This window comes from Mustela lutreola, chromosome 10 (assembly GCF_030435805.1).
Source record: "Mustela lutreola isolate mMusLut2 chromosome 10, mMusLut2.pri, whole genome shotgun sequence".
Classification (NCBI taxonomy): Eukaryota; Metazoa; Chordata; class Mammalia; order Carnivora; family Mustelidae; genus Mustela; species Mustela lutreola.
In genome coordinates, this window is record NC_081299.1 from 51670902 (window position 1) to 51695460 (window position 24559).

Sequence of the window (24559 nt, forward strand, 5' to 3'; positions counted from 1 at the left end):
ACTTTTTTGTTTCAAGCTTACTTATTTAAGTAAGCTCTGTGCTTAATGTGGGGCTCAAACTCACCATCCCGAGATCAAGAATTGTGTGCTCCTGTGACTGAGCCAGCCCAGTCCCCCCTGATTTCTTAATTTTTTTAAAGATTTATTTATTTATTTCAGAGAGAGAAAGTGTGAGCAGGGGAAGAAGCAGAGGGAGAGGGAGAGAGAATCTCAAGCCAACTCCCAGCTGATCGTGGAGCCTGATGCAGGGCTCCATCTCAGGACCCTGAGATCATGACCTGAGCTGAAATCAAGAGTTGGACTCTCTTCTTTTTTTTAAGATTTTATTTATTTATTTGAGAGAGTGAGAGAGCAGGAGAATGGGGTAAGGGGCAGAGGGAAAAGCAGACTCCCTGCTGAGCAGGGAGTCCAATGCACGGCTCAGTCTCTAGACCCCCGGATCATGACTTGAGCCAAAGGTAGACGCTCAACCAACTGAGCCATCCAGGTCTGCCCCTGCCCCCAATTTTTTAAAAAGGTTTGCATGACTTCGATTTTAATGCTCCTCTCCACCTTTTCCTTAATTAGTCTAAATTTACTCAGAGTTTGTTCTCTTTATCATTTATCCAGTCATGGAATCCCCAGACCCAAGAGATCATCTTCCTGTCATTCCCTCTGCCATACCACTCTCCTTTCCTTCTTAGTGTGTTAATCCTTTCTGAACTGCATACTCATTGGAAGATTATTTAACTTCTGAACCAATACCTGTATCTGCAGGGAACTCACAACCTTTAGAAACAGTCTGTTCTATTTTCAGAGAATCCTAGTCATTAAACATTTCTTTCATTTTTTTAATTTTCTTTTTTAAAGATTTATTTATTTTGAAAGAGAGTGTGCATGAGCGGGAGGGGCAAAAAAGAGAGGGAGAAAGAATCCCACGCAGACTCCATGCCCAGCATGGAGCCCAACATAGGGCTTGATCTCATGACCTCAAGACCACGACCCAGCTGGAAACCAAGAGTCAGTCGCCCAACTGACCGAGCCACCTATGCACCCCTAAACATTTCCTTCTTACCTTATACCTCCACTCATCACTTTAGGTTCTGTTTCCTTGGGCTACATAGAAGAAGGCATTTGAAGTCACCTCTTCTCCAGGTTAAATATTCTTAGATACTTTAACTATTTTTCAGATTGACCAGCTTGTTGAATGTGATTATGGCTTGAGGCCTCTGGTTTTACTCCTTTGAATATATTCCATTTTGTCATTGTCATCTTAAATGTGGCCTCTAGAGCTAAAAAGGATTGCGTGCATCTAAAACTGACAGTTTACTGTCATTTACATTATTCTGGACACTACAGTTAGTGTGGAACAAAAAAAAAATAGGCTCTTTGGATAGCTATGGTGTACTGTTGAAGAACTTAATGTATTTGATATTCTTTGTTCTAAAAGGACTGAACATCCCAAATTATGAATTGTATTTTTTTATTTTAAACTTTTTTTCAGTTTCCTCCTTGCCTCGGTCTGTCAAGCTCTTTATATGCATTAATTAGCAAATTTATGAAGTTTTTATAAATATTAACATTTAAAAAGAATTCATAGGTGATTTGCCACATTTCATACCAGATAATTTGGGATATACAGATCCTAAAAAATGCTGTTTTCCTTTTCTTTGAGTATATTTAATTTTTAAGTCTGAGAGCAAAGAGGAATCAATTTTGAATACATCTAATTGATTTAATGTGTGAATTTGTTAGAGAAAATTAAGAAACTCTTAATCATAATTGTAGCACCATAGTAATTGAAATTAGGCATAGGTGAAGGGACTGGACTTTCCGGCTGGATGTAAAGGCCTTGTCCAGAGTGGGTGAGAGAGCCTTCTGTTAACAGAATTCCCACTCGAGGTTGGAGCGGGGAGGACAGCACTTAATAGGTTGTTGTAAATCCAAACAGACTCATGTTTAAAATGATTTACTTGTTTTTTCAGTGTTAATTGCTGATTTGCTGATTTATATACCTGCAGTGATTTTATACTGTTGTTGTTTAAAAGAAATCTCAACCAAGAAAAAGGTAAGTTTTAAAGCAACCTGAAGTATCATCTCTGAAATATTTTATTGACTTAACTATTAAAGTATAGAGCATATAGAAGCCATGCTTTGGGCAATAGACTATTGTAGAGCAGTGATTCTTTTGTCAATTAATTTTCATTTAGAAAACATCAACTTGCCTTAGACTAATAATTTTAATGTTCTACTCTAGTAATAAGATGCATTGAATTTAAGAAATTATGTACTGCTGAATTACACAGCATGCTGAATTTATTATGGCTTTACTGGTAAATGAATTTTGAATTGGTTTTGAGAATGACTAAATGGAAAGGCATTTTGATATGTCATTGTATATTCTCTTATTCCCATTTAACTGATATTCCTTTGGATCATTTTATACTGGTCAATCATTAGATTAACTTCTTTGATCTGTGTACCTAAAAGTGCTTTCTCTGACAAATACCTTTTAGTGACTTTTTATTTCCTTTTTACTGAAGTATTCTGTGTCAACTCCATGAAAACTTTAGTATTTAGAAAATTGTTTTGTAAAAAGGAATATTTTGATAAATAGAAGGTGAGGGGAAATTTGCTCTGTTAAATCAAACAGCAGTTTTACCCTGTTTGATTCGAGTAACACTACTTTGCTTTTTCACAATATTTTTCTTTACAGATTGCTAATGTATTATGCATATTGCTGTATCCAGGCCTTATTCTTATCGACTATGGACATTTTCAGTATCCTTTACTAATTTAGAAATGAAGTCAGCTTTGTATTTTGAAATCTGGGCTTAGTGTGTATAATGTTAAGTAACATAGTAATGTCTTATTTGCTAGGGCACTTGCTTATATGAACTATTTTTCACAACAATATAAAAGAATCTCTTCACCAGGCTTTTACTTTAAGGGTAAAGTACAGATTTATTGGAAGTAGAATTGCTGTTTTACATCCTTTAGCTTGGGAACAAAATGTGGGTCATGGATTAGCTCTTCTAAAGAGTTGGAAAAAGAGTGCCAAGTATGGTTATGCTCTCCTAATTCAAAAGAGGTATCACAATCTTCTCTCTTTTGTAAATGTTATCTGACACTGATAAAAGGAAAACAATCAGTTTCCAGTTTGAAACCAAGATGTTTCTTTTACAGATGGTGGTAACTGCAAGCTTTGGGGAACTAAAATTGAATAATTATAATCTATGTGGATTTTATGTGTGTAGCTTTTTTTTTTTTTAATTTTATTTATTTATTTGACAGAGAGAGATCACAAGTAGGCAGAGAGGCAGGCAGAGAGAGGGGCGGCAAGCAGGCTCCCTGAGCAGGGAGCCCGATGTGGGGCTCGATCCCAGGCCCCTGAGATCGTGACTGAGCTGAAGGCAGAGGCTTAACCCACTGAGCCATGCAGGCACCTCTGTGTGTAACTTTTTGAAGGAACATTCTTAGAGGAAATCTTAGAGGAAAGTTGATAAAATCTGGACATGGCTCTCCAGTTTGTCTTCTCTTGTGTTAACTGTTACTGTCTGTCCCCATCTGTCCCCAAAGGAAAAAAAAAAGACATAACCCACAGCAACATGATTGATTAATAGCCTTTTGAAGCCAATCTGTTTTAGTTATAACAAATTTAATATGTGTATTTGTCAAAGGACTTAGAAAAGATTTAAATCAGAGTTTTTATTCTGTCCACTTTCCAAGTTGACTTTTTTGTTTGTTTGTTTTGCATGTTGGGATCATGGCCATCTGGTACTCTGGTAATATCAGGAACACTGATATAAAGAAAAAAGTTGTTTACAAGATTTTTAAAACTATATTTATTTTGAAATATAACAGTCACATAGAAGAGCACACAAAATGTAATTGTATGGCTCAGTGCATTGACATACTATTATCTGTTTTAAAACAATAACAACAACAACAAAACATTGCTTGTATAAATCTACACTTGTACAACTCCCAAGTACTTTTCTCTTCCTTTTCCAAAGATAGCCACATACTAACTACTAATCTTATAGTTTGTTTTCTTCCTTTTCTGGATTTTATATAAGAGAGACAACATATTAGGTATTCCTTTGTGTTGGTATTTTTGCTCTATACTCCATTGAATGAACACACATAATTCTATTACTGAGAGCCATTTGGATTGTTTCCAGGATTTGGCTATGATGAGTATGCTGCTATGAACATTCTTGTAAATGTCTCTTTGTACCCATTACATACATTTTTAAAATTTTTTTTTCTTTTGGAGCCCAACACAGGGTTGAACTCACAACCCTGAGATCAAGACCTGAGTTGATATCAAGGATCAGATGCTTAACTGACAGAGCCACCTAGGTGCCCTAAATATATATCTATATATGTATATAGATTTTTTAAGATTTTATTTATTTATTTGACAGACAGAGATCACAAGTAGGCAGAGAGGCAGGCAGTGAAAGAAGAAAGCAGGCTCCCTGCTGAGCAGAGAGCCCGATGCGGGGCTCAATCCTAGGACTCCGGGATCATGACCTGAGCTGAAGGCACCCACTGAGCCACCCAGGCACCTCCTAAATATATTTTTTATGAGTAGAATTGCTGCGTTATAGGGTGTGCACATGTTTATTTATTTATTTATTTTAAGAGAGGGAGCCAGGTGAGGAGGGGCAGAGGGGGAGAGAGAGAGAGAATCTTAATCAGGCTCTGTGCCCAGTGTGGAGCCTGACGCAGGGCTTGATCTCACAACCCTGAGATCATGACCTGAGCTGAAATCTAGAACCAGACATTTAACTGACTGATTCACCCAGGTGCCCCAGGTGTGCACATGTTTAATTTCAGATATTCTCAAATTATTTTCAAGCATGTTATACCAGTCACACTGCCATTAGAAACAAGGTAGGATTTCCAGGTGCTCATCTTCACCAACTGTCAGTCATTTTCATTTTAACCCTTCTGGTGAATTTGTAGTGGATTTCCTCTGTGTTTAAAATCAAAGTCTTCAAGCTTTTGGGATTTTTGTCATTTTGTGGGGACACATTTTTTTAACCACTGTGTACTTTCTTCATTTGTTACACAGGGATAATAATTACCCTTTGTATGTTTTTAAAAAATGTTTACTTATTGATTTATTTAAGTAATCTCTGTGCCCAATGTGGGGCTTGAACTCACAGTCCTGAGATCAAGAATCAATGCTCTTTTGACTGAACCAGCCAGGTGCCCCACTTTGTATGCTTTTTTTTTTTTTTTTAAAGACTTTATTTATTTGAGAGAGAGACCACAAGCAGGGGAAGGGGCAGATGGAGAGGGAGAAGCAGACTCCCCACAGAGGAGGGAGCCCGTTTCGGGGCTTGATTCCAGGACCCCGGGATCATAACCTGAGCCGAAGGCAGACACTTAACTAAATGAGCCACCCAGGTGCCCCTGTATGCTTGTTTTGAGAATTAAGTGAAATATTATACATAAAGAAAATAGTACCTGGGAGATACTAAGCTCTATATGAGTTATTTATTGCTACTATTATCTTTTGTTACTGCTGCTGCTGTTACTATTTTTTTACCTTTTGGGCTCTGAAATTTAACAGTGATTTGTTTAGGCATGGGTTTGCAACAGTTGTTTTGGATACTCTGTGAGTCATTCTTTTTGAAGACTCATGTTCTTCAGTTCTGGGAAATTCTGTATTTTCTTCAATGATTTTCTCACTTTACTCTTTCTTGAGTTTATTAGACAGATGTTAGAGTTTTCACCTCTTTTTTTTTTTTTTAAGATTTAAAATAAGATTTACTCATTTATCAGTGTGTGCATTTGAGTGGGGGGAGAGGCAGAGGGAGAATCTAGAGAAACCAGAGAATCCTAAGTAGATCCTCCACTGAGCATGGAGCTTTTTGTCCGGCTTGATCTCCAACCCTGAGATCACCACCTGAGTCAGAATCAAGCATCTGCCACTCAACTGTTAGAGCCGTCCAGGCACCCCTTCACCTCTGTCTTGAGCATCTCTTTTTTTTTATTTTTTTATTTTAAAGATTTTATTTATTTATTTGACAGAGAGAAATCACAAGTAGATGGAGAGGCAGGCAGAGAGAGAGAGAGGGAAGCAGGCTCCCCGCTGAGCAGAGAGCCCGATGCGGGACTCGATCCCAGGACCCTGAGATCATGACCTGAGCCGAAGGCAGCGGCTTAACCCACTGAGCCACCCAGGCGCCCCCTTGAGCATCTCTTTATCTTTTGTTTTATGGTTTAGATGATCATGACTTTATCTCTAATACATCTATTAAATCTCATTTTTTAATTAATCCTATCTTAAATTTAAATTTACTCTTTTTCTACTATTCCCTGAATTATTTCCATTCTTCTAAGGTCAGTTTTTTCCCCTTTTCATTTTGGGTTTTTTTTTTTCTTGTTACAGGTTTTTCTAAAATGTCTGTTTGATCCTAATATATCTATTCTTATTTAAGAATAAGGCAGAAGAGGGGCGCCTGGGTGGCTCAGTGGGTTAAGCTGCTGCCTTCGGCTCAGGTCATGATCCCAGAGTCCTGGGATCAAGTCCCGCGTCGGGCTCTCTGCTCAGCGGGGGAGCCTGCTTCCCTCTCTCTCTGCCTGCCTCTCCATCTACTTGTGATTTCTCTCTGTCAAATAAATAAATGAATAAAAAATCTTTAAAAAAAAAAAAAAGAATAAGGCAGAAGAAAGGGGGACCTGGGTGGCTCAGTGGGTTGAGCCTCTGCCTTCGGCTCAGGTCATGGTCTCAGGGTCCTGGGATCGTGTTCCGCATCGGGCTCTCTGCTTGGCGGGGAGCCTGCTTCCTCTTCTCTCTCTCTGCCTGCCTCTTTGCCTGCTTGTGATTTCTGTCCAAAAAAAAAACCTTAAAAAAAAAAAAAAAGAATAAGGCAGAAGAAAAAGTAGCATGTGAGTTCTCTGTGTATTTGGCCCACTGTAGGGTAAGTGGGCAGGGAGCTGGCCAGAACATTTAGGCTCCGTAAGTGTCAGAATGTGGAGATTTTAATTTACACTTAAATTAAAGTGCTGGTGTTCACTTCTACACTAGCTGTCCTGAATAGTTAATTCCATGTTTTTGGAGAAATGTTCCTTCTTCTGTTGCCTGGGGGGTAAATATTTGGTTCCTAGATAACCTCTGCATAGGAGCAAGGTGGGGTAGGAGTAAGGAAAATGCCTCCATGTAGGCATTTTCATTTAATCCTCCTGTTTTCTTTTCAACATGTTACTCAAGCACTCTAACCTACTTGGTGTTTCTTGAGTTCTCTAGGGGCTTGCAGAGTGCATTGGCTCCTTGCTTGCTCAGCCTTTCTCTGCATTTTCTAAGCTCTGGCTTCTTCTGTCCTATTTTATTTATGCTCCGTGTCCTCTGTCTTCTGAAAATGTGTTGAAATCTTCATCTGTTGTAACTCATCTTCCTGCTCTCTTTACAGCTGTGAATATTTACTTTTAAAAATTCCTCATCTGGGTGCCTGGGTTGTTCAGTTGGTTACATGTCTGCTTTTGGGATTGAGCCCCACATTGGGTTCCCTGCTCTGTGGGGCGCCTGTTTCTCCCTCTGCCTCTGCCTGCCATTCCCTCTGCTTGTGCTCTCTCCTGCTGTGTCCCTCTGTCAAATAAATAAAATCTTTAAAAAAAATTAAAAATAAAGAAATGAAATTCCCTGTCACTTTAGGGGGGTCTCAGGAAGGAGTGAGGTAAATGTGAGAGGTCAGCTCAACCATTTTGAACTGCAAAGTCTAACTGTGATGTTGTTTTACTATAATAAGGTTATCAGTTTCAATCAAAGACATATTAATTATAATATTGATTATAGAAGAAAGTATGGGGATATCAGTAAGGCTGTGTGTGTGTGTTTTACTTTGGAGCATTGTTTTATTCTCTAGATTTTGGTATGTTATTATAGTAATATTCTGAGATAGTCTAACAGAAAGCTATGTGTTAACTGTTTAGTGATGTTTTAAATCTAAGCAAATCAGTTGCTCTGTTTAGCAGTCAATTTGATGTATTTGAGGCCATTATGCAATTTCATATTAGTTTATCATCTCAATACTTCCAATTTCTGTTTAGAAATAGCCTTCATTATATATTATTTTAAAATCACATGTGAAATATGCTCTATAAAATACAAGATATATTTCTTTTTTTTTTTTTTTTTTTTTTTTTTAAAGATTTATTTATTTATTTGACAGAGAGAAATCACAAGTAGATGGAGAGGCAGGCAGAGAGAGAGAGAGAGAGAGAGGGAAGCAGGCTCCCTGCCAAGCAGAGAGCCCGATGCGGGACTCGATCCCAGGACCCTGAGATCATGACCTGAGCCGAAGGCAGCGGCTTAACCCACTGAGCCACCCAGGCGCCCCAAGATATATTTCTTTTAATTATTGAGTTAATTTCCTTGACATAAGAACATATATAATTCTGTGAGTCTTGGCTTTGCTTTGTGGGGTGTTCTTGGAATATCTTGTGACTGGGACCTCCTCGGCTCACTGGCATTTTGCTTAGCTATAAATTATAAACAGATGGAACTTTACCACTCCTTGCCATTTTTTTGCTTTTTGCTTGGCAAGTGTTTTAAAAAAGGCCTGAAAGGAGAGGGGTGAGTGGCTTTTAAACAACAGAATTTTTAGAAGTACTTCAGAGAATCTGTTTGGCATACTTACCAGGAAGAAGGTGGTCTTTCATTTTTGCCTTCAGGTGATTTCTTAATAATGTGTTGACTGTGGAGTGAGTTGGAAGAGAGATTAAGTCCTGTTCTCTAATTTTATTTTAAATCTTCCTAACAAGAGGAATATTTTGATCAATGTACATTTACCAGAGGTAATGTGGATTGGTTTGTTAGAGCATTGCTATAGGATTTCATCCATTTAGAGCATATTACATTTTATACTTAATAGAAATACATCCCAATTTGACGTTTTTCTTCATGACTGCATTGGAAAAGCATGTAAGTTAAATGTTAATTAAGGTGGTGATAGTCTTTTTGTTGGAGAGCTATACATCTTATTAATTGTGAATTTCTTAACTCTGATTTGAGTAGACTCCCATGTTAATATTAGTAGCATAGATTTGTCATTACTATACATTTAAATTTATTATCTTCAGTGAGACTGAAACTGATTTCTCAGAATTCTTAATCTCTCCCTGTCTTACTGGGTACCTTTGTTTTTGTTCTAGGTTTGTTTTGTTAATTAAGCTGTCTTGTACAGTTGTGGCTTCCTTCATTCTCTGCTGGCTGCCATTCTTTACAGAAAGGGAGCAAACAATGCAAGTTCTAAGAAGACTCTTCCCAGTTGATCGTGGGTTATTTGAGGTATGTTTAAGTACTTTCTCCTTACTCCTTTCTATTAACACTGTTTTGCTGTGACCTCTGGGGATTTCATATAGGAGACACACAGGAGTAGTAACTTCAGCTACTTTCCTTGCAATCATTCCTTGTCAGTTATTTAATCCAGTATATAACCTCTAGCTCAGCTGGCGTTTTCTAGTACATTAAATGAATAGATAATATTTATGCCATCATGAAATCCATAATTTAGTTATATATTTTTCTTTTTTTTAAAAAGATTTTATTTATTTTTTTGACAGAGAGAGAAACAGCGAGAGAGGGAACACAAGCAGGGGGAGCGGGAGAGGGAGAACAGGTTCCCCGCAGAGCAGGGAGCCCAATGTGGGGCTTGATCCCAAGACCCTGGCATTATGACCTGAGCCGAAGGCAGCACTTAATGATTGAGCTACCCAGGCACTCTTCAGTTATATATTTTTCTAATGAAATAAGATCCATAGTGAAAGACAGCATGAGTAGTTGCAGCTACAAAGTTAACAGCTCTGTAATTTTTTGGTTTATATTCTCTTTTTAGTCTTAGGAAATTATTTATTAAACTAAATCATGTTTGCTTCAGCAAGATCTCATAATTTCCTTATATAACCTTCATCCATAGTAATTTTTTAATGAGAATCTTTCATTTCATTTAATGCTAGCTTAATCACTCTTGTTAAACTTTTATTACGTGGATAATTTGATGATTTAGATTTGGTAATTAAATTAAACAAACCATTTTTCTGAAACGAAAAGGCCTTTTAATAAAGTTAGAGACAACATATTTATAGATAATTTGCTTTTGATAAACATTTCTTTTAAAAAGAATTAGAAAAGCATATATATCTTTCTAATTTTTGAATATATAAATTGCTATCGATTATCTGTCTTTTACTGGATCTCTAGTAGGATGTTACAAGCATTTTGAAAGAGGCCAAGAAAGAGTTTGGTGTTGATGGAACAGGCATATGCGACTTAAATGTTGATGGGGATGCTGTCGCTCCTGATAGTGATAATCACAAATCGTCACTATTCTTGTCATCACTCTTACTTACTAGGTGCCACATACTTCACATGTGATTTTATTTGATTCTCATAATAGGTCTGACTGAAGTATCATTTTGTAGATCAGAAAACTGAGGTCAGAGACTCACAGAGCTTGTACATGGCAGAGTTGTGTGAATTTTGAAAACTGTGTTTTTCCTAATACTTCCTCTAACCTTAAAACCTATATAAAGAAAAGTTAATTCTCCATCTAAGCTTCTTGGTTCTCTGCCTTGCCTTCCATTTCAAAAATAGTATTTATCACAGTAATTATAAAGATGTGTATCGTACATGTTTGACAGTGTTGCTGGCCACCTCCATTCCCTGACTACCCTCAAAATCTGAAGAGCATTTTCTTTGATCGACAGGGGGAAGTGGGATGGTGCAGTTGTCAGTGATAGTTACTTTCTTGATGTTATGCTTACACAGCTGTGAGTTAAGCAGCTGTGTAGAGGGTGGGTTTCACAAGCAGAGTGCTGTAGTTACAAATTTAATTTTGAAAGCAATCCTTCCACAACTGCTAATGTCTTTAAATGCCTTGATTTATTAGCAATTAACTCTTGTCATTGTGAGTTGTTAGTAGGTTATATTTGGGACAATTTTAGGTGTGTGATAAAATGGGTCCAAAAAATGTATGTTCTACAAATTAGGAAAAAAGATTTCCTAGAAAAAATGTCCAAAGATGAGTAACTTAAATATTTCGGGATAGTGTGCTGTTCTTTGAAAAATAATAAATATTTCTTGGGAATGTCTGGATTATGGTTGGCTTGTGATTGGTCAACTCTCATTGCAAAAAACGAAAAATGTGTGTGTGTGTATTCCTGGAGAGTTTAAGCAACTCAGTTATAAAACAGTTGTGAACAAAAGTTTTATGTCTCAAAAGTTTATTTAGAAATCATGGGCTGTACTTTGATAGAGTTTAATATTTCTATTATATCAGAATGTAAAACTCACAAATCTCTTTTAAGGATAAAGTGGCCAATATTTGGTGCAGCGTCAGTATCTTTCTGAAGATCAAGGATATTTTGCCACGTCACATCCAGATAATAATCAGGTAAGAGATATAAAGTTCGAGTATGGTGTTGTAGAAGCTCTTCTCTAAAAGTATTATGGTAATATATCATTTATCTGGTGTCATTAGGGAATGAGGTGTTCATTAGTGAATTTTTCATATAACATTACCTATCTCTTTATATACCAAAATTATTATTTGAAGTATGTGAAGTGATAATCTTCCTGGATTGTTACCTATTTCCCCCTCCTTAAACAAAGTCTAATAAACATGATTAAACATTATCTTGAAGAGCCGTGATTTTCAGTGGTGTATCAATCAGGGTTCAACCAGAGAAGAATGAGTAGGAGGGTGTGTGTGTGCGTGTGAATTTATTACAAGGAATTGGCATATACCGTCAGGGGATCTGACTGAACAAACTGGAAGTCCACAAGGCAGGCATTTAGGAAAGAGTATCTAAGGGGGAGGAAGAGCAATTCAAACCCAGTTGCTGTTTGGAATCTCAATTTAGGGCAGACCTAAGCTCTCTTTTAAAAGCCTTCGAATTGATTAAGTCAGGCCATCCAAGAATCCCCCTTTTGATTAAGTTAAAATCAATTGAAGAGAAACTTTCATTACATCTGCCCAAAATCGCCTCAGCAGCTCCAAGATTAGTGTTTGAATAACTGGGAGAAGGTATCTGTGTGTGCATGCTGCATAATGGTGCTGCCTCCCTCTGTCCTCCAGTTCTGAGAATATCTCTTGTAGCCCACTCTATCTAGAAGCATATTCAGGGAACCGTAGTTCAGCTGAGCCAAGTTGACACACCACAAAGCCACCAACAGTTGGAAAATCAGTTATTGTGTTATAATTTGTCCTTAGGGCTTGCAAAAGCTGTTTGGTACCAAATGGCTCCCCATGGCTCTGCTCATTGAGTTCCTTTTCCTCCCTGCCCATAGGCCATCACTAGGAGAAGCTCTGGCAGCTACCCACTTCCTTTCTAACTTGTTCTCTCTGATTTACCATGGGCTGAAAATCAAATAGTTAACTTTTGTGAGAGGTTCTTTTGTGAGTAAATTTTATGAATGTTTGTGTTACAAATAATATTGTCTTTTTATGCCTGATAGTGTTTTCTTATTTTGAGTGTTTGCTATCTTTGTATATCTTTTCTATAAGTAATGTAACCATTATAATAGTTTTTCTGTATTATATAATTACGTATAAAAGTGTGTAAATATTTCAATGAATGGATTTTATTTAAATATTTGGTGTTAAGTTCACATTTAATAAATAAGAAAACCTTTAATTTGAAATAAACAAGTAACGTGATCCTTATATTAAACGATATTTCCTTGCTTTAATTACATAGCTCTATAAAGAAAACAAATGTCTTATTTTTATTCTTTTTTTTAGCTTTTGTTTTACATTTTTGAGCCTGCTTCCTGCATGTATAAAATTAACACTTAAGCCCTCTCCCAGAGGATTCAGATTTACTCTGGTAAGTTTCTCATTACTTTAAATACTTAATTCTTGCTGCATCTGATCTTTTAAAAATACAGGTAATTATTTTCTTCCTCTGAATGGGGTTTACTGGACTGGGAAATAAGGTATTCATTTATTTGGTGAACATTTATTGAGTGACATATGTTGGTGCTGTGTTTTATATTAGGCTGAATAATCAGAATCTTTCGGTTTAATTCAACAACTCTTTAATTTCTGCTTTGTATTAGGGAATACAGAGAAGAAAAGAGTGGAAATAGACATGTTTAAATAATTATGCTATTAAGTAGAAGGTAGTAAGTTCTTTTAGTTACACATTAAATGCTGTGATAGTGTAGAAAAGGGAAATATTACTTTGGGGCAGATTTTAGACAGCTTCTTAGAGTAAGTGGAATTGGAGCCAAATTTTGAAAGCTGGGCAAGATTTGGAATAGGAGGTTATGTAGCATTAGAGAATTCAAGGCAGGAGGAAGAGCTTGGATACAGTGGAGGAAAGGATAGGGAATGCTGGGAATAGCATACAGTGAAAATTGTGTGACGTGTGTGTGTGTGTGTGTGTGTGTGTTTTGAGGTTAGGAAAGGATATAGTGGGAGATAAGAGTTGAAAAGGCTCTAATTGGGTAAGGCCTTGAATGCTGGCTTAAAAAAGTTGGGAGTTTGATTTGTGTGCCAGAAGAGCCAAAAAAGCTTTTTGAGGATAGGGGACAGATCTCTGTTTAAGAAAGATGACTTGTGTTAGTTTGAAGATGAATTGGTTATATTTCCTACACCTTTGGGTTTCTCTGAGTAGGCTCACAAATTCCTTCCTGGTTGTATTTCTGTGGTATTTGAAATTTGGTTCCTTTATGCCTTGGTCTCTAAAATGATACTCAAGAAAATTTAGTTTATTAAAACTCTTAATGGGCTTAATAAGGGGACATTTTAGAAATTAGGATTTCAATTTTGAGATGGGCACTTATTTATATTGCATTTCAGAAACAAGCCAGAACAGAGCAAAACAGTAAAATACTTCAGAAGTGCATATGGGTACCACAGTGCAAAACAATAGTTTCATGTTCCTCTTTTCTTTTTTATTACCTTTTTATTGACAATTTCTTGTTTCATTCTGAGAATGAACTCTGAGCATTCTACATCATCTGTTACTCTTCTATAGGACTTTTAGAATAGAAGGAATAATAATAATGCTCTGATGTTGTTAATAGCCCTAACTTGAAATATTTACAAGCTTACATATGATTATGTTATTTTTCTAGGAAATAGCATGCTAAATAAAGGTATTATTTCAAAGATAATCGAGTGGAATTTCAGAGTTTGAGTAACTGTAGCAGTGTTAGAGGTAATTACTTTTAGGATTATAAGCCAGAAAAAACTTTTTTTTCTCTTAATCTCCTAATTTTATTCTGTTTGCTGTTTTAGTATATAAGCCATTATCTTTAAAAAACTAAAAATGATTTATATTAATGATTTTTCTTATTAATGTTGATGTTTTGAATTCTTACTGAATGTTCCTGAGAACTTTGAAAACATTTCCCATTATATTATATATATATTATAATTATTTCTAAATGTTTTCCTTTCAATAAAGATTGAATTATTTCTCAATATAAGCCTATAATTGAGGTAATTGATGGTATAATACTAATACATGTATAGCAGCAGAGTGATCATATTTAATCTATTCAAGTAGCATATGTTGAGTGCCTGCTAATGTGCCAGGTCCTTTTCCAAGTACTGGTGTGTAAGTGAATGACAGCTCATATCCCTTTTCTCTTAATTGGGGCCTTTCCTGCCAATGCTAGGAGAAGGACAGTAAACAGAATAGATTTGTTCATGAGAAAATATCTGGAAGTGATGGAGCTATGAAGAAAATAGTGTTATATGAAAGGAGTGCTGGTGGGGCAGTACTTTAGCTTGAACAGGGGAAGGCCTGTCTACGGAAGTGACATTTAGGCCTTGAGCTGAATGACTAGCTAGAAGGAACCATTCACTAAGAAGGTCTGTGCTCTGACTTGATAAAATGAAGTTTTTTCTTAAAGCAGGAACATGTTTGGCATGTTCAGCACAAAAAGGGACAGGTATGAAGTGGCTGGTGTGAAGTGCGTGAGGGAGATAGTAAGAAATAGACTGGAAGAGGAAGGCAGGACCCAGACAGGAGTTTGGATTTTATTCTCAGTGTTAATGGGAAGCTATCTGAGGATTTTAAACAGGGAAATTTACATGATCTGATATGGTGGCTGAGTACATAATGGACTGTAAGGAAGCAAGAGTGTTACCAATTAGGAGGTTATTGCAGTAGTCCAGGAGAAAGATGAGTGTGGCTTAGACCACTCCTTTCCCACTATTAGCAGGGGGGAATGGAGAGAAGTGGGTGGATATTGTAATTAGAAAGTGGTGTAGACAGGATTTGCTCTGGATTGCATGTGTGTAGATAGATGTTCAGTATGCAGATCATAAACTTCTGATAATAGACCTAAGTAATTTTAATTTTAAACCCCAAATAGCAAATGATGACTTCAGAAAACATTTAATATATTTTATTGAATTGTACATTTTAAAAATGTACTAAAATAGATTTGTTTTTATTTTTTAACTATTATTTTTTAAATTTATTTTTTTTTCAGTGTTCCATAATTCATTATTCATGCACCATACCCAGTGCTCCATGCAATATGTGCCCTTCTTAATACCCACATTTGTTTCGTGAGGTGTTTTTGAACTTCTTGTCCTTCAGTCCCTTTTAATTGTCAAAGATTCCAAGGGGGGAATGAAGGTCTGATTGTGTGTCTGAAGTATTTAGTAGTTTTGTTTATTAATAATTGAGTCTGAGTGAAATTGTTTTAGATGGTTAAGTATAGCTTTATAATCATTATTTTTTCAAGCAATGTTTTTCTGTATTTGAATAAAATATTATGCATTAATGTTGTATAGATATTTTCCTTCTAGATAGAAACTACATTAAGCTTTAAAATTTTACTTCAGATGATTTTTATTTAGCTTCATAATTAAACTATTATAGTTTATAAGTTGTTATATCTCATTCTCCCCCCTTTTTCTTAAAGGTTAGCTGTGCACTGTCATTCTTTTTATTTTCTTTCCAAGTACATGAAAAGTCCATTCTCTTGGTATCATTGTAAGTAAAAATGTGTTTTATTTATTTATTACTATGTGTATATTATATATACATAAATTTATTAGCTACATATAATCACCTAAGTACAAAACAAAACCACACAAATGTTACTATGTAGTTGCATAAAATTATTCATAAAATTATATTTTTCCATAATGATTTCTTACAGTTTTACTTCTTTTAAAATATATTTTAAACTGAAAAAGTTTCATAGAATTATTACTGGCATAATTATTTCTGTTTCTTCCTATATGTTTTTTATATGCTAGAGATTTTCCTCAGGTTGGAGCCTGTTTGTCATCTTTGCCTTTTTCATTTCCTTCATTTCCATATCTCCATATCTATTTAGCTTTGTTGTCTTCATTCACCTCTTTTGGGACTTTCATATGTTGACCCCTTGCTATTTCTTTTATCAAAACCTTTGCTTAGGGGGCGCCTGGGTGGCTCAGTGGGTTAAAGCCTCTGCCTTTGGCTCAGGTCATGATCCCAGGGTCCTGGGATTGAGCCCAATGGCTCTGCTCTGTGGGGAGCCTGCTTCCTCCTCTCTCTCTCTGCCTGCCTCTCTGCCTACTTGTGATCTCTATCTGTCAAATAAATAAATAAAATCTTTTTTTTTTAAGATTTTATTTATTTGTCAGAGAGAGAGAGGAGCGAGAGTGAGCACAAGCAGACAGAGTGGTAGGCAGAGGCAGAGGGAGAAGCAGGCTCCCTGCTGAGCAAGGAACCTGAAAAAAAATGAAGGGGCACCTGGGTGGCTCAGTTGGTTAAGCCTCTGCCTTTAGCTCAGGTCATGATCTCAAGGTCCTGGGATCGAGCCCCACATTGGGCTCTCTGCTCAGCAGGAAGCCTGCTTCCTCTCTCTCTATGCCTACCTGCCTCTCTGTCTACTTATGATCTCTGTCAAATAATAAAATATTAAAACAAAAACTAAAACCTTTGTTTAGACCCTATTGGCAATCCCCAGTCAGACTACTTTGCTTTAAGAGCATTAAAATTCTTCCTGGTTATCATAGAAATTAGGTGACAGTGGGGGTATATTATCCCAGTATTAAAATAGTATTTGTCCAGGAAACATTGGAGTACTTGAATCCTGCCCTAGATCAATCCCACCCCTTATCCTGTGTTTGCTAGGTTCCTATGGAAGATCCCTGTAAAGAATAACCAATGACAAATTTATTCTGCAATAAATTGCGTTTATTAGGTGGAACTTTGAACTAAAAACTCAAAGCAGAGCTTTATAGTAAGCTGGGCTGCCTATATGGAAAGCTTCTTTGCTTGGAACTAAATAGTCTCACATTGTTGCAGACCAGGAGGATAGCTTAGTTTCATCCCCCAAAGTCTAAGCCTGAGTTAGTTTCTTTCACTATTATGTGAGGCTTGGCTGGCCATCCACACATTCCTAGTACAAGGGGATGAAACTATGGAAAGGTTTGCTTTCAAACACGTGTATTTTCCCCCAGATTTTCTACCCCATACTAAGGCAGTCCATTCAGTGATCTGTAACCTGACCATTCAAATTAGCTCTTGGGCCCTGAATTTCTGGGAGTTCCTCCTCTACAGCTATACTTAGATTATATATAATAGCGCATGGCTTAATATAATTTTGATAAAATATTTTAAAGTGAGCATTAAAAGTTTTTCTTGGTCGTCCCTAGCTAATCTATCAGTAAATAGATATTTCATTCAATAAATATTCATCGAGTGCCTATGTTTGCCAGGTACTGTTCTGTGCCCTTGGTATATATCCATGAACAAAGCAGCTAAAAATCCCTACATTCTTAGCTTTCATTCTTAAAGATAGTCACTAATAATTAAATAAAAATAAAAAGAAATTAAATTAAAAATAAAAAGAAATTAAATAGTGTTTTAGAAGGTAATAAAGGCCCTGAGGAAGAAATAAAGCAGGATAAGGGAAGTTGGGAGTGTTGGAGGTGAGGGTACAGAAGCAAGTACAGATTGTAATTTTAATACAGATGTCAAGTTAGGCCTTGTGAGGAGATACTGGGGCGGACTGAAGATGCTGGGGAAATTAGCTGGGGTATTTAGGATATAACATTCTAGATGGAACAGCCTGTGTGAAGCCCTAAGATGGGAATAAGCCTGGATGTTTAGTGAACAACAGAATGACCAGTGTGGCCAGAGTGGAGTAGTCAAAGTGCAGGTTAATAAAACATTAAGTTAAAGAGGTAACAGAGGTGTAAGTTTTATAGGACCTTATAGGTCACATTAGGAAATTTGGCTTGGGAGGGGTGTCGGGGATTCATGATCTGACTTGATTTTTTTTTTTTAAGATTAAAAAAAATTATTTATTTGACAGATAGAGAGTGTGCACAAGGATGGGGAGCAGCAGGCAGAGGGAGAGGGAGAAGCCCGCTTGATCCCAGGATCCTGGGTTCATGACCTGAGCTGATGGCAAATGCCTAACCAACTGAGCCACCCAGGTCCCCTTGATGTTTTAAAAAGATCACTCTGCTTATCAAACTATATACATTAGTATGTGCAATTCTTTGTATATTAATTTTTAAAAAATATTTATTTGATAGACAGTGAGAGAGGGAATACAAGCAGGGGGAGTGGAGAGGGAGAACAGGCTTCCCGTTGAACAGGGAGGGAGCCTGATATGGGGCTCAATCCCAGGAGCCTGGTATCGTGACCTGAGCGGAAGGCAGATGCTTAACAACTGAGCCACCCACATGCTCCTCTTTGTATATTAATTTTACCTCAATAAAATTGTTTAAAAAAAAATCAAAGGATCATCCTGGCTGTATGTTAAGAATAGAAGAATAGATTGTACGGAGCAAGAAAACATGGAGACCATTTAGAAGGCTGTTACTGTAATTCAGTTGAGAGATGGTGGTGACTGCAACCAAGACAATAATAGTAGAAGAAGCAGGAAGTGGTCATTGTGGGTGTATAAAAGGAACCAGAAGGCTTCCTAGTGATCTGTATGTAGCATGTGATAGAAAAAGAAAAATCAAATATGTGTCCATGGTTTTTGGCTTGCAACTGCAAAGATAGAATAGCAATTGACTGAAATGGGGAAGATTGACAGTGGAACAGGGTTAAGCTAGATGTGGACCTCGTGAGAGGGTTGCAAGTTCAGTGTTGGACTGGTCTTTGGACGTCCAAGCAGAGATGTTGAGTCAGCATTTAGATGTATGTCTGGGTTGGACATATGAGTGCAGTTCTAGAGGGGGGTTGAGCTGGGGATACAAATTTAGTAGTTTGTCAGTAAAGAGGACAAAGTCATAAGACTGGGTGAAATCACCAAGGGAGTGAGTATATACCGAGAAGAGTACCAGAGACTGAGTCCTGGACTGCACCGTGTTAAGAGGTCTTAGGAGAAGAGGCAAATAGGAATGGCTAAAAGGTAGGATGAAAAACCACAAGAGTTGGTGCCCTGAGTGAAGAAGGTATTTTAAGGATATGAGTCACCTATCTTACCCCATTCACAAAATTAACTTGAAATGGATTAAAGATGTAAATGTAAGACCTGAAACCATAAAACTTCTAGAAGAAAACATAGGAACAAAGCTCCTTACCATTGGTCTTAGCAATGATTTTTTAGATATGATACCAAAACCACAAGGAAGAAAAGGAAAAATAAGTAAGTGGGCTGACATCCTAAAAAACTTCAATATACCAAAAGAAATGATTAACAAGATGAAAAAGGCAACTTATGGGGGCACCTGGGTGGCTTAGTGAGTTAAAGCCTCTGCCTTCGGCTCAGGTCAGGATCCCAGGGTCCTGGGATCGAGCCCCACATTGGGCTCTCTGCTAAGTGGGGAGCCTGCTTCCTCTTTTCTCTCTCTGCCTGCCTCTCTGCCTACTTGTAATCTCTGTCTGTCAAATAAATAAATAAATAAATCTTAAAAAAAAAAAGAAAAGGCAACTTATGGAATGGGAGAAAATATTTGCAAACCATATACCTGATAAGGAGTTAATCTCCAAAATAGATAAGGAATTCATACAATTCAATAGTAAAAAACAATTTGAAAATGGGCAAAGGACCTTAAATAGACATTTTCCCAAAGAAGCTATACAGCATGTACTTGAAAGGGTGCTCAACATCACTAATCATCAGGAAAATGCAAATCGGAAGCACAATGAGGTAACACTTTATACCGGTCAGAATGGCTCTTATCAAAAAGACAAGTGATAGCAAGTACTGGTAAGGATGTGGAGAAATGAGAACCCTTGTACACTCTTATTGGGAATATAAGTTGGTATAGCCACAATGGAAAACACTGTAGAAGTTCTCCCCCAAATTACAATAGAACTACCATGTGATCAGCCATCCCACAGGTGGGTATATATTTGAAGGAAATGAAATCATGACCCTGAAGAGGTGTCTGCATCCCCATGTTCACTGTAGCATTATTTGCAGTAGCGAAGACATGGAAACCACCTAAATATCCATCAGCAAATGAATGGATAAAAAAATGTATACTATATACGCACTCGTGGCACACACTCTCGCACACACTTTGAACTATTACTCGGTCATAAGGAAGAAGGAAATCCTGCCATTTACAACAACATAGATGAACCTTGAGGGAATTATGCTAAATGAAATAAGTCAGACAGAAAGATGAATATTGTGTGATCTCACATAAATAAGGAATCTAAGTCATTAAAACTCAGAAACTAATCCATAGAAACAGAGTAGAAATTCATAGAAACAGAGTACTATTGGTGGTTGCCAGGGCAGGGGAGAAGGAAGGAAAAATGGGCGAAGGTGGTCAAAATGAATGTTTTAAGATGAGTAAGTTCTGGAGATCTAATGTGTAACTGAATTGATGGATGTGTTAACTAACATTGCAATAATCATTTTGTAATATATGCTTATATCAAATTATTGTGGTGTACATCCTAAACTTACACAATGTTATATGTCAATTATATCAGTAAAGCTAAGGGGAAAAAACACGAGATGATCACTCAAGATGAGGGCTGAGAACAGACTATTTGCCTCAGCAAAATGGAAGTCATTGGTGACTTTGACAAGGCTAATGTTGATGGAGTGATGCAGGGGAAAGCCTGATTAAGGTGGGTTTAAGAAATAATGAGAGAGAAATTGAAGATAGCTGTAGATTTTTTTTTTAATTTATTTGTGGCAAAATACACCAGTGGTCACAGTGCTGTGCAACTATCACCACTATCTACTTCCAGAATATTTTTATCACCCAAGAAGGAAACCTTGTACCCTTTAAGCAGTCAATCCCCATTCTCTTCCCATCTGTCAATTCTTTTTTTTTTTTTTTTTTTAAAGAGTTTATTTATTTATTTGACAGAGAGAGATCACAAGTAGGCAGAGAGGCAGGCAGAGAGAGAGAGGAGGAGGAAGCAGACTCCCTGCTGAGCAGAGAGCCCGATGCGGGACTCGATCCCAGGACCCTGAGATCATGACCTGAGCCGGAGGCAGCGGCTTAACCCACTGAGCCACCCAGGCGCCCCCATCTGTCAATTCTTGTAACCATTAAATTACTTTCTGTCTCTATGGATTTGCCTATTTGGGGTACTTCATATAATTGAAATCATATAAAATTTGGCTTTTTATGTCTGACCTCTTTCATGTAAGATAATATTTTCAAAGTTCATCTATGTTGTAGCAAGTATCAGTACTTCATTAAAAAAAAAATTATTTGACAGAGATCACAAGTAGGCAGAGAGGTAGGCGGGGGCGGGGGGAAGCGGCTCCCCCTGAGCAGAAAGCCGATGTGGGGCTTGATCCCATGATCCTGAGATCATGACCTGAGCCAAAGGCAGAGGCTTAACCCGCTGAGCCACCCAGGCGCCCCAATGCTTCATTTTTATGCCTGAAAAATATTGCATTGTATGGCTATACATTTTCTTCATCCATGCATCATTTGATGGACATTTGGGTTTCTACCTTTTGGTTATTGTGAATAGTGCCAGTATGAACATCCCTGCATAAGTTTTTGTTTGAGTATTTATTTTTGGTACCTCTTTTTTGTTTTTAATTTAAAGATTTTATTTATTTATTTGACAGAGCACAAGCAGGCAGAGCAGCAGGCAGAGGGAGAGAGAGAAGCAGGCTCTCTGCTGAGCAAGGAGGCCGAAGTGGGGCTAGATCCCAGGATCCTGGGATCATGATCTGAGCCAAAGACAGACACCCAACTGGCTGAGCCACCCAGGCACCCCTGTTTTCAGTACTCCTGAGTCTATATCCAGGAGTGGGATTTTTGGGTCATATAGTAATTCTGTATTGAACTGATTGAGGAACCATCAAACTTTTCCACAGCAGTTATACCATTTTGCATTCCCACCAGTAATGTAATATATGTTTCCAGTTTTTCTGCATCCTTGCTAGCATTTGTTATTTTCCTTCCCCCTACCCCCGCCCCATTCTATGGGGTATTTCATTGTGGTTCTGATTTGCAGTTCCCTAATAATGTTGAGCATTTTTTGAGGTTTTAAAAACTGTCAAGTTTTTAATTTTGATGAAGTTCAATTTATCTATTATTTCTTTTTGTTGCTTGGGCTTTTGATGTCCTGTCCAACAAACCATTGCCAAATCCCAGGTAATAAAGACTTACTCTTGTGTTATTTCTAAGAAGTTTATGGATTTAGCTCTTATATTTAAGTCTTTGATTCCTTTTGAGTTAATTTTTATATATGATGTGAGACAGGTAAACAGTTCTTTAGGTAAGTTTTGCTGAGAAGGGGAGCAAAAAGCAATAATTGGTAGAGAAATTAGAGTCAAGTGGGGCTTGTTACTTAAGGTGTTAGGAGAAATGATGGTGTGGGAATGGTCTGTAGAGAGGGAACACTGATGATATAGGAGGGAGTTAAGGGTTGCTGAAGCGATACCCCTTGGAAAGGGAGATGGGATCTGACCCAGAGCATAAATGGAAGGACTGGCTTTGGACAGATGCAGGCATAGTTCATTTAATAAAAAGAGGCAACAGAGTATATTGGTACTAATGCTGAGAAGAGATGTGATGTGATGGTGGGATCTGTAAAAGTTCTTTTATTTCAATTTTCTTAATGAAGTGGAAGGCAAGGTATTTAGGCAAGAGCAGGTTGGAGCTGTTGGGATTATGAGATTATGGGAAGGTGGGGATTATTTTTCTTAAGAGACACATGTGAACAGACTAGAGAAATATATAGTAGCTGTTAGACACTTGAATATCATGATCTCGTGTCTAAAGTGAAAACGGATACCTAGATGGCTCAGTCGGTTAAGCATCTGACTCTGTTTTGGCTCAGGTCTTGATCTCAGGGTTGTGAAATGAGCCTTGTCTCGGGCTCCTCCGCATTGAGCAGGGAATCTGCTTGAGATTTTCTCTCTCTGCCTGTCCTCTCTGCTCTGTCTCTCAAAATAAATAATTCTTTAAAGTGAAACAGTTCGTGTAGGCAAATGTTTTCCTCAAGAGCAGTTGCTCAGTATTTTTGGAATAAGTACAGGAGGAGAGTTAGGTATTTCCAGGTTTGTGGTTTTGTCTAGTGAGGATAATAAAGATGAAGAAGAGAGGATTTCCAGCAAATGAGATGTCAGGGTATTGGAAAATCATCTATGTAAAAATTGCCAGGAATGAGGATAAATAGGTTTGTAGAGAGTAAGGAGTTGAAATGACCGAGTAATGAGGGAAGTGACTCTTGTGGTTGGTTGATGACAAAGTTGAGGACTAATAGGGATAAAGCCTGAGGACATGGAGATTCTTAGAGTGCAGAGGGGGAGAACTGATGTGGAAGAAGTGATAGAGACCAAAAACGTTATCTCGCTCTGGGTCAAGTTGTTGGAAGGCTTTGGAAACTACAACAAAACAGGTGAGGTTGAGAGGGCTGAGAGGCAGCGTTTTCCTCAGGCGAAGGGAGCAAGGGTTTGTTTTCAACAACGTGGTGAAGGAAAAGATTCAGAGGTTAGGATGCAGGGGATTTTGCTGCTTAAATATAAATACTAAGTACCTTGAGGTCAAGGGCTGAGTTATATTCCTCTTTTTATTCCTTTCAGAGCAGTTGTACATAAGTTTTCAATAAATACTTGTATCTGATAAATGAGTGTTGAATGGGGGCACCTGGATGGCTCAGTTGGTGGGGTGACTGCCTTCAGCTCAGGATGTGTTCCGGCTCAGGTCGTGATTCTGGAGTCCCGGGATTGAGTCCCGAATCAGGCTCCTGGCTCCGTGGGGAGTCTGCTTCTCCTTCTGACCTTCTCCCATCTCATGTTTTCTCAGACACACTCTCTCTCTCAAATAAATAAATAAAATCTTTTAAAAAAATGAATACTGAATGAATAAATGGGAAAGAGTCAAGACCCAGAAAGAGAAAATATTTATTGAGCAGCTACTATGTGCATGTTTTAAACGAATACACTCTGATTGAAAAGGCATCAAGTAATGAAATTGAAAGTCCTCTAGTATTTTCTTTTAGTGTGGTAGTTTTCAATCAGTTTGTAATCTCAGGACTTACATTTCATATGCTGGTTGATATGGGGAGAAGTCATCCTTCTAAGAAAGGATGAGAATGCTCAAACCTTTTAAAATAAGGAGACCGAAGGGGTACTTGGCTGGTTCAGTCATCATGCATCTGCCTTCGGCGTGGGTCGTGAATCCAGGGTCCTGGGATCGAGCCCTGC

The 24559-nt window shown here is 37.6% G+C and overlaps 1 protein-coding gene across 1 annotated transcript in view; it reads left to right on the forward strand.

Moving 5' to 3' along the window:
- ALG6 (ALG6 alpha-1,3-glucosyltransferase) overlaps positions 1–24559 on the forward strand; it is a 68268-nt gene that overhangs the window by 37277 nt on the left and 6432 nt on the right. Inside the window, exons 6-12 of the mRNA XM_059138233.1 lie at positions 1965–2047; positions 2696–2760; positions 8387–8572; positions 9151–9286; positions 11305–11390; positions 12741–12825; positions 15887–15957. Of these exons, the coding sequence (XP_058994216.1) occupies positions 1965–2047; positions 2696–2760; positions 8387–8572; positions 9151–9286; positions 11305–11390; positions 12741–12825; positions 15887–15957 (712 nt within the window). The remainder of the gene's footprint in view (positions 1–1964; positions 2048–2695; positions 2761–8386; positions 8573–9150; positions 9287–11304; positions 11391–12740; positions 12826–15886; positions 15958–24559) is intronic.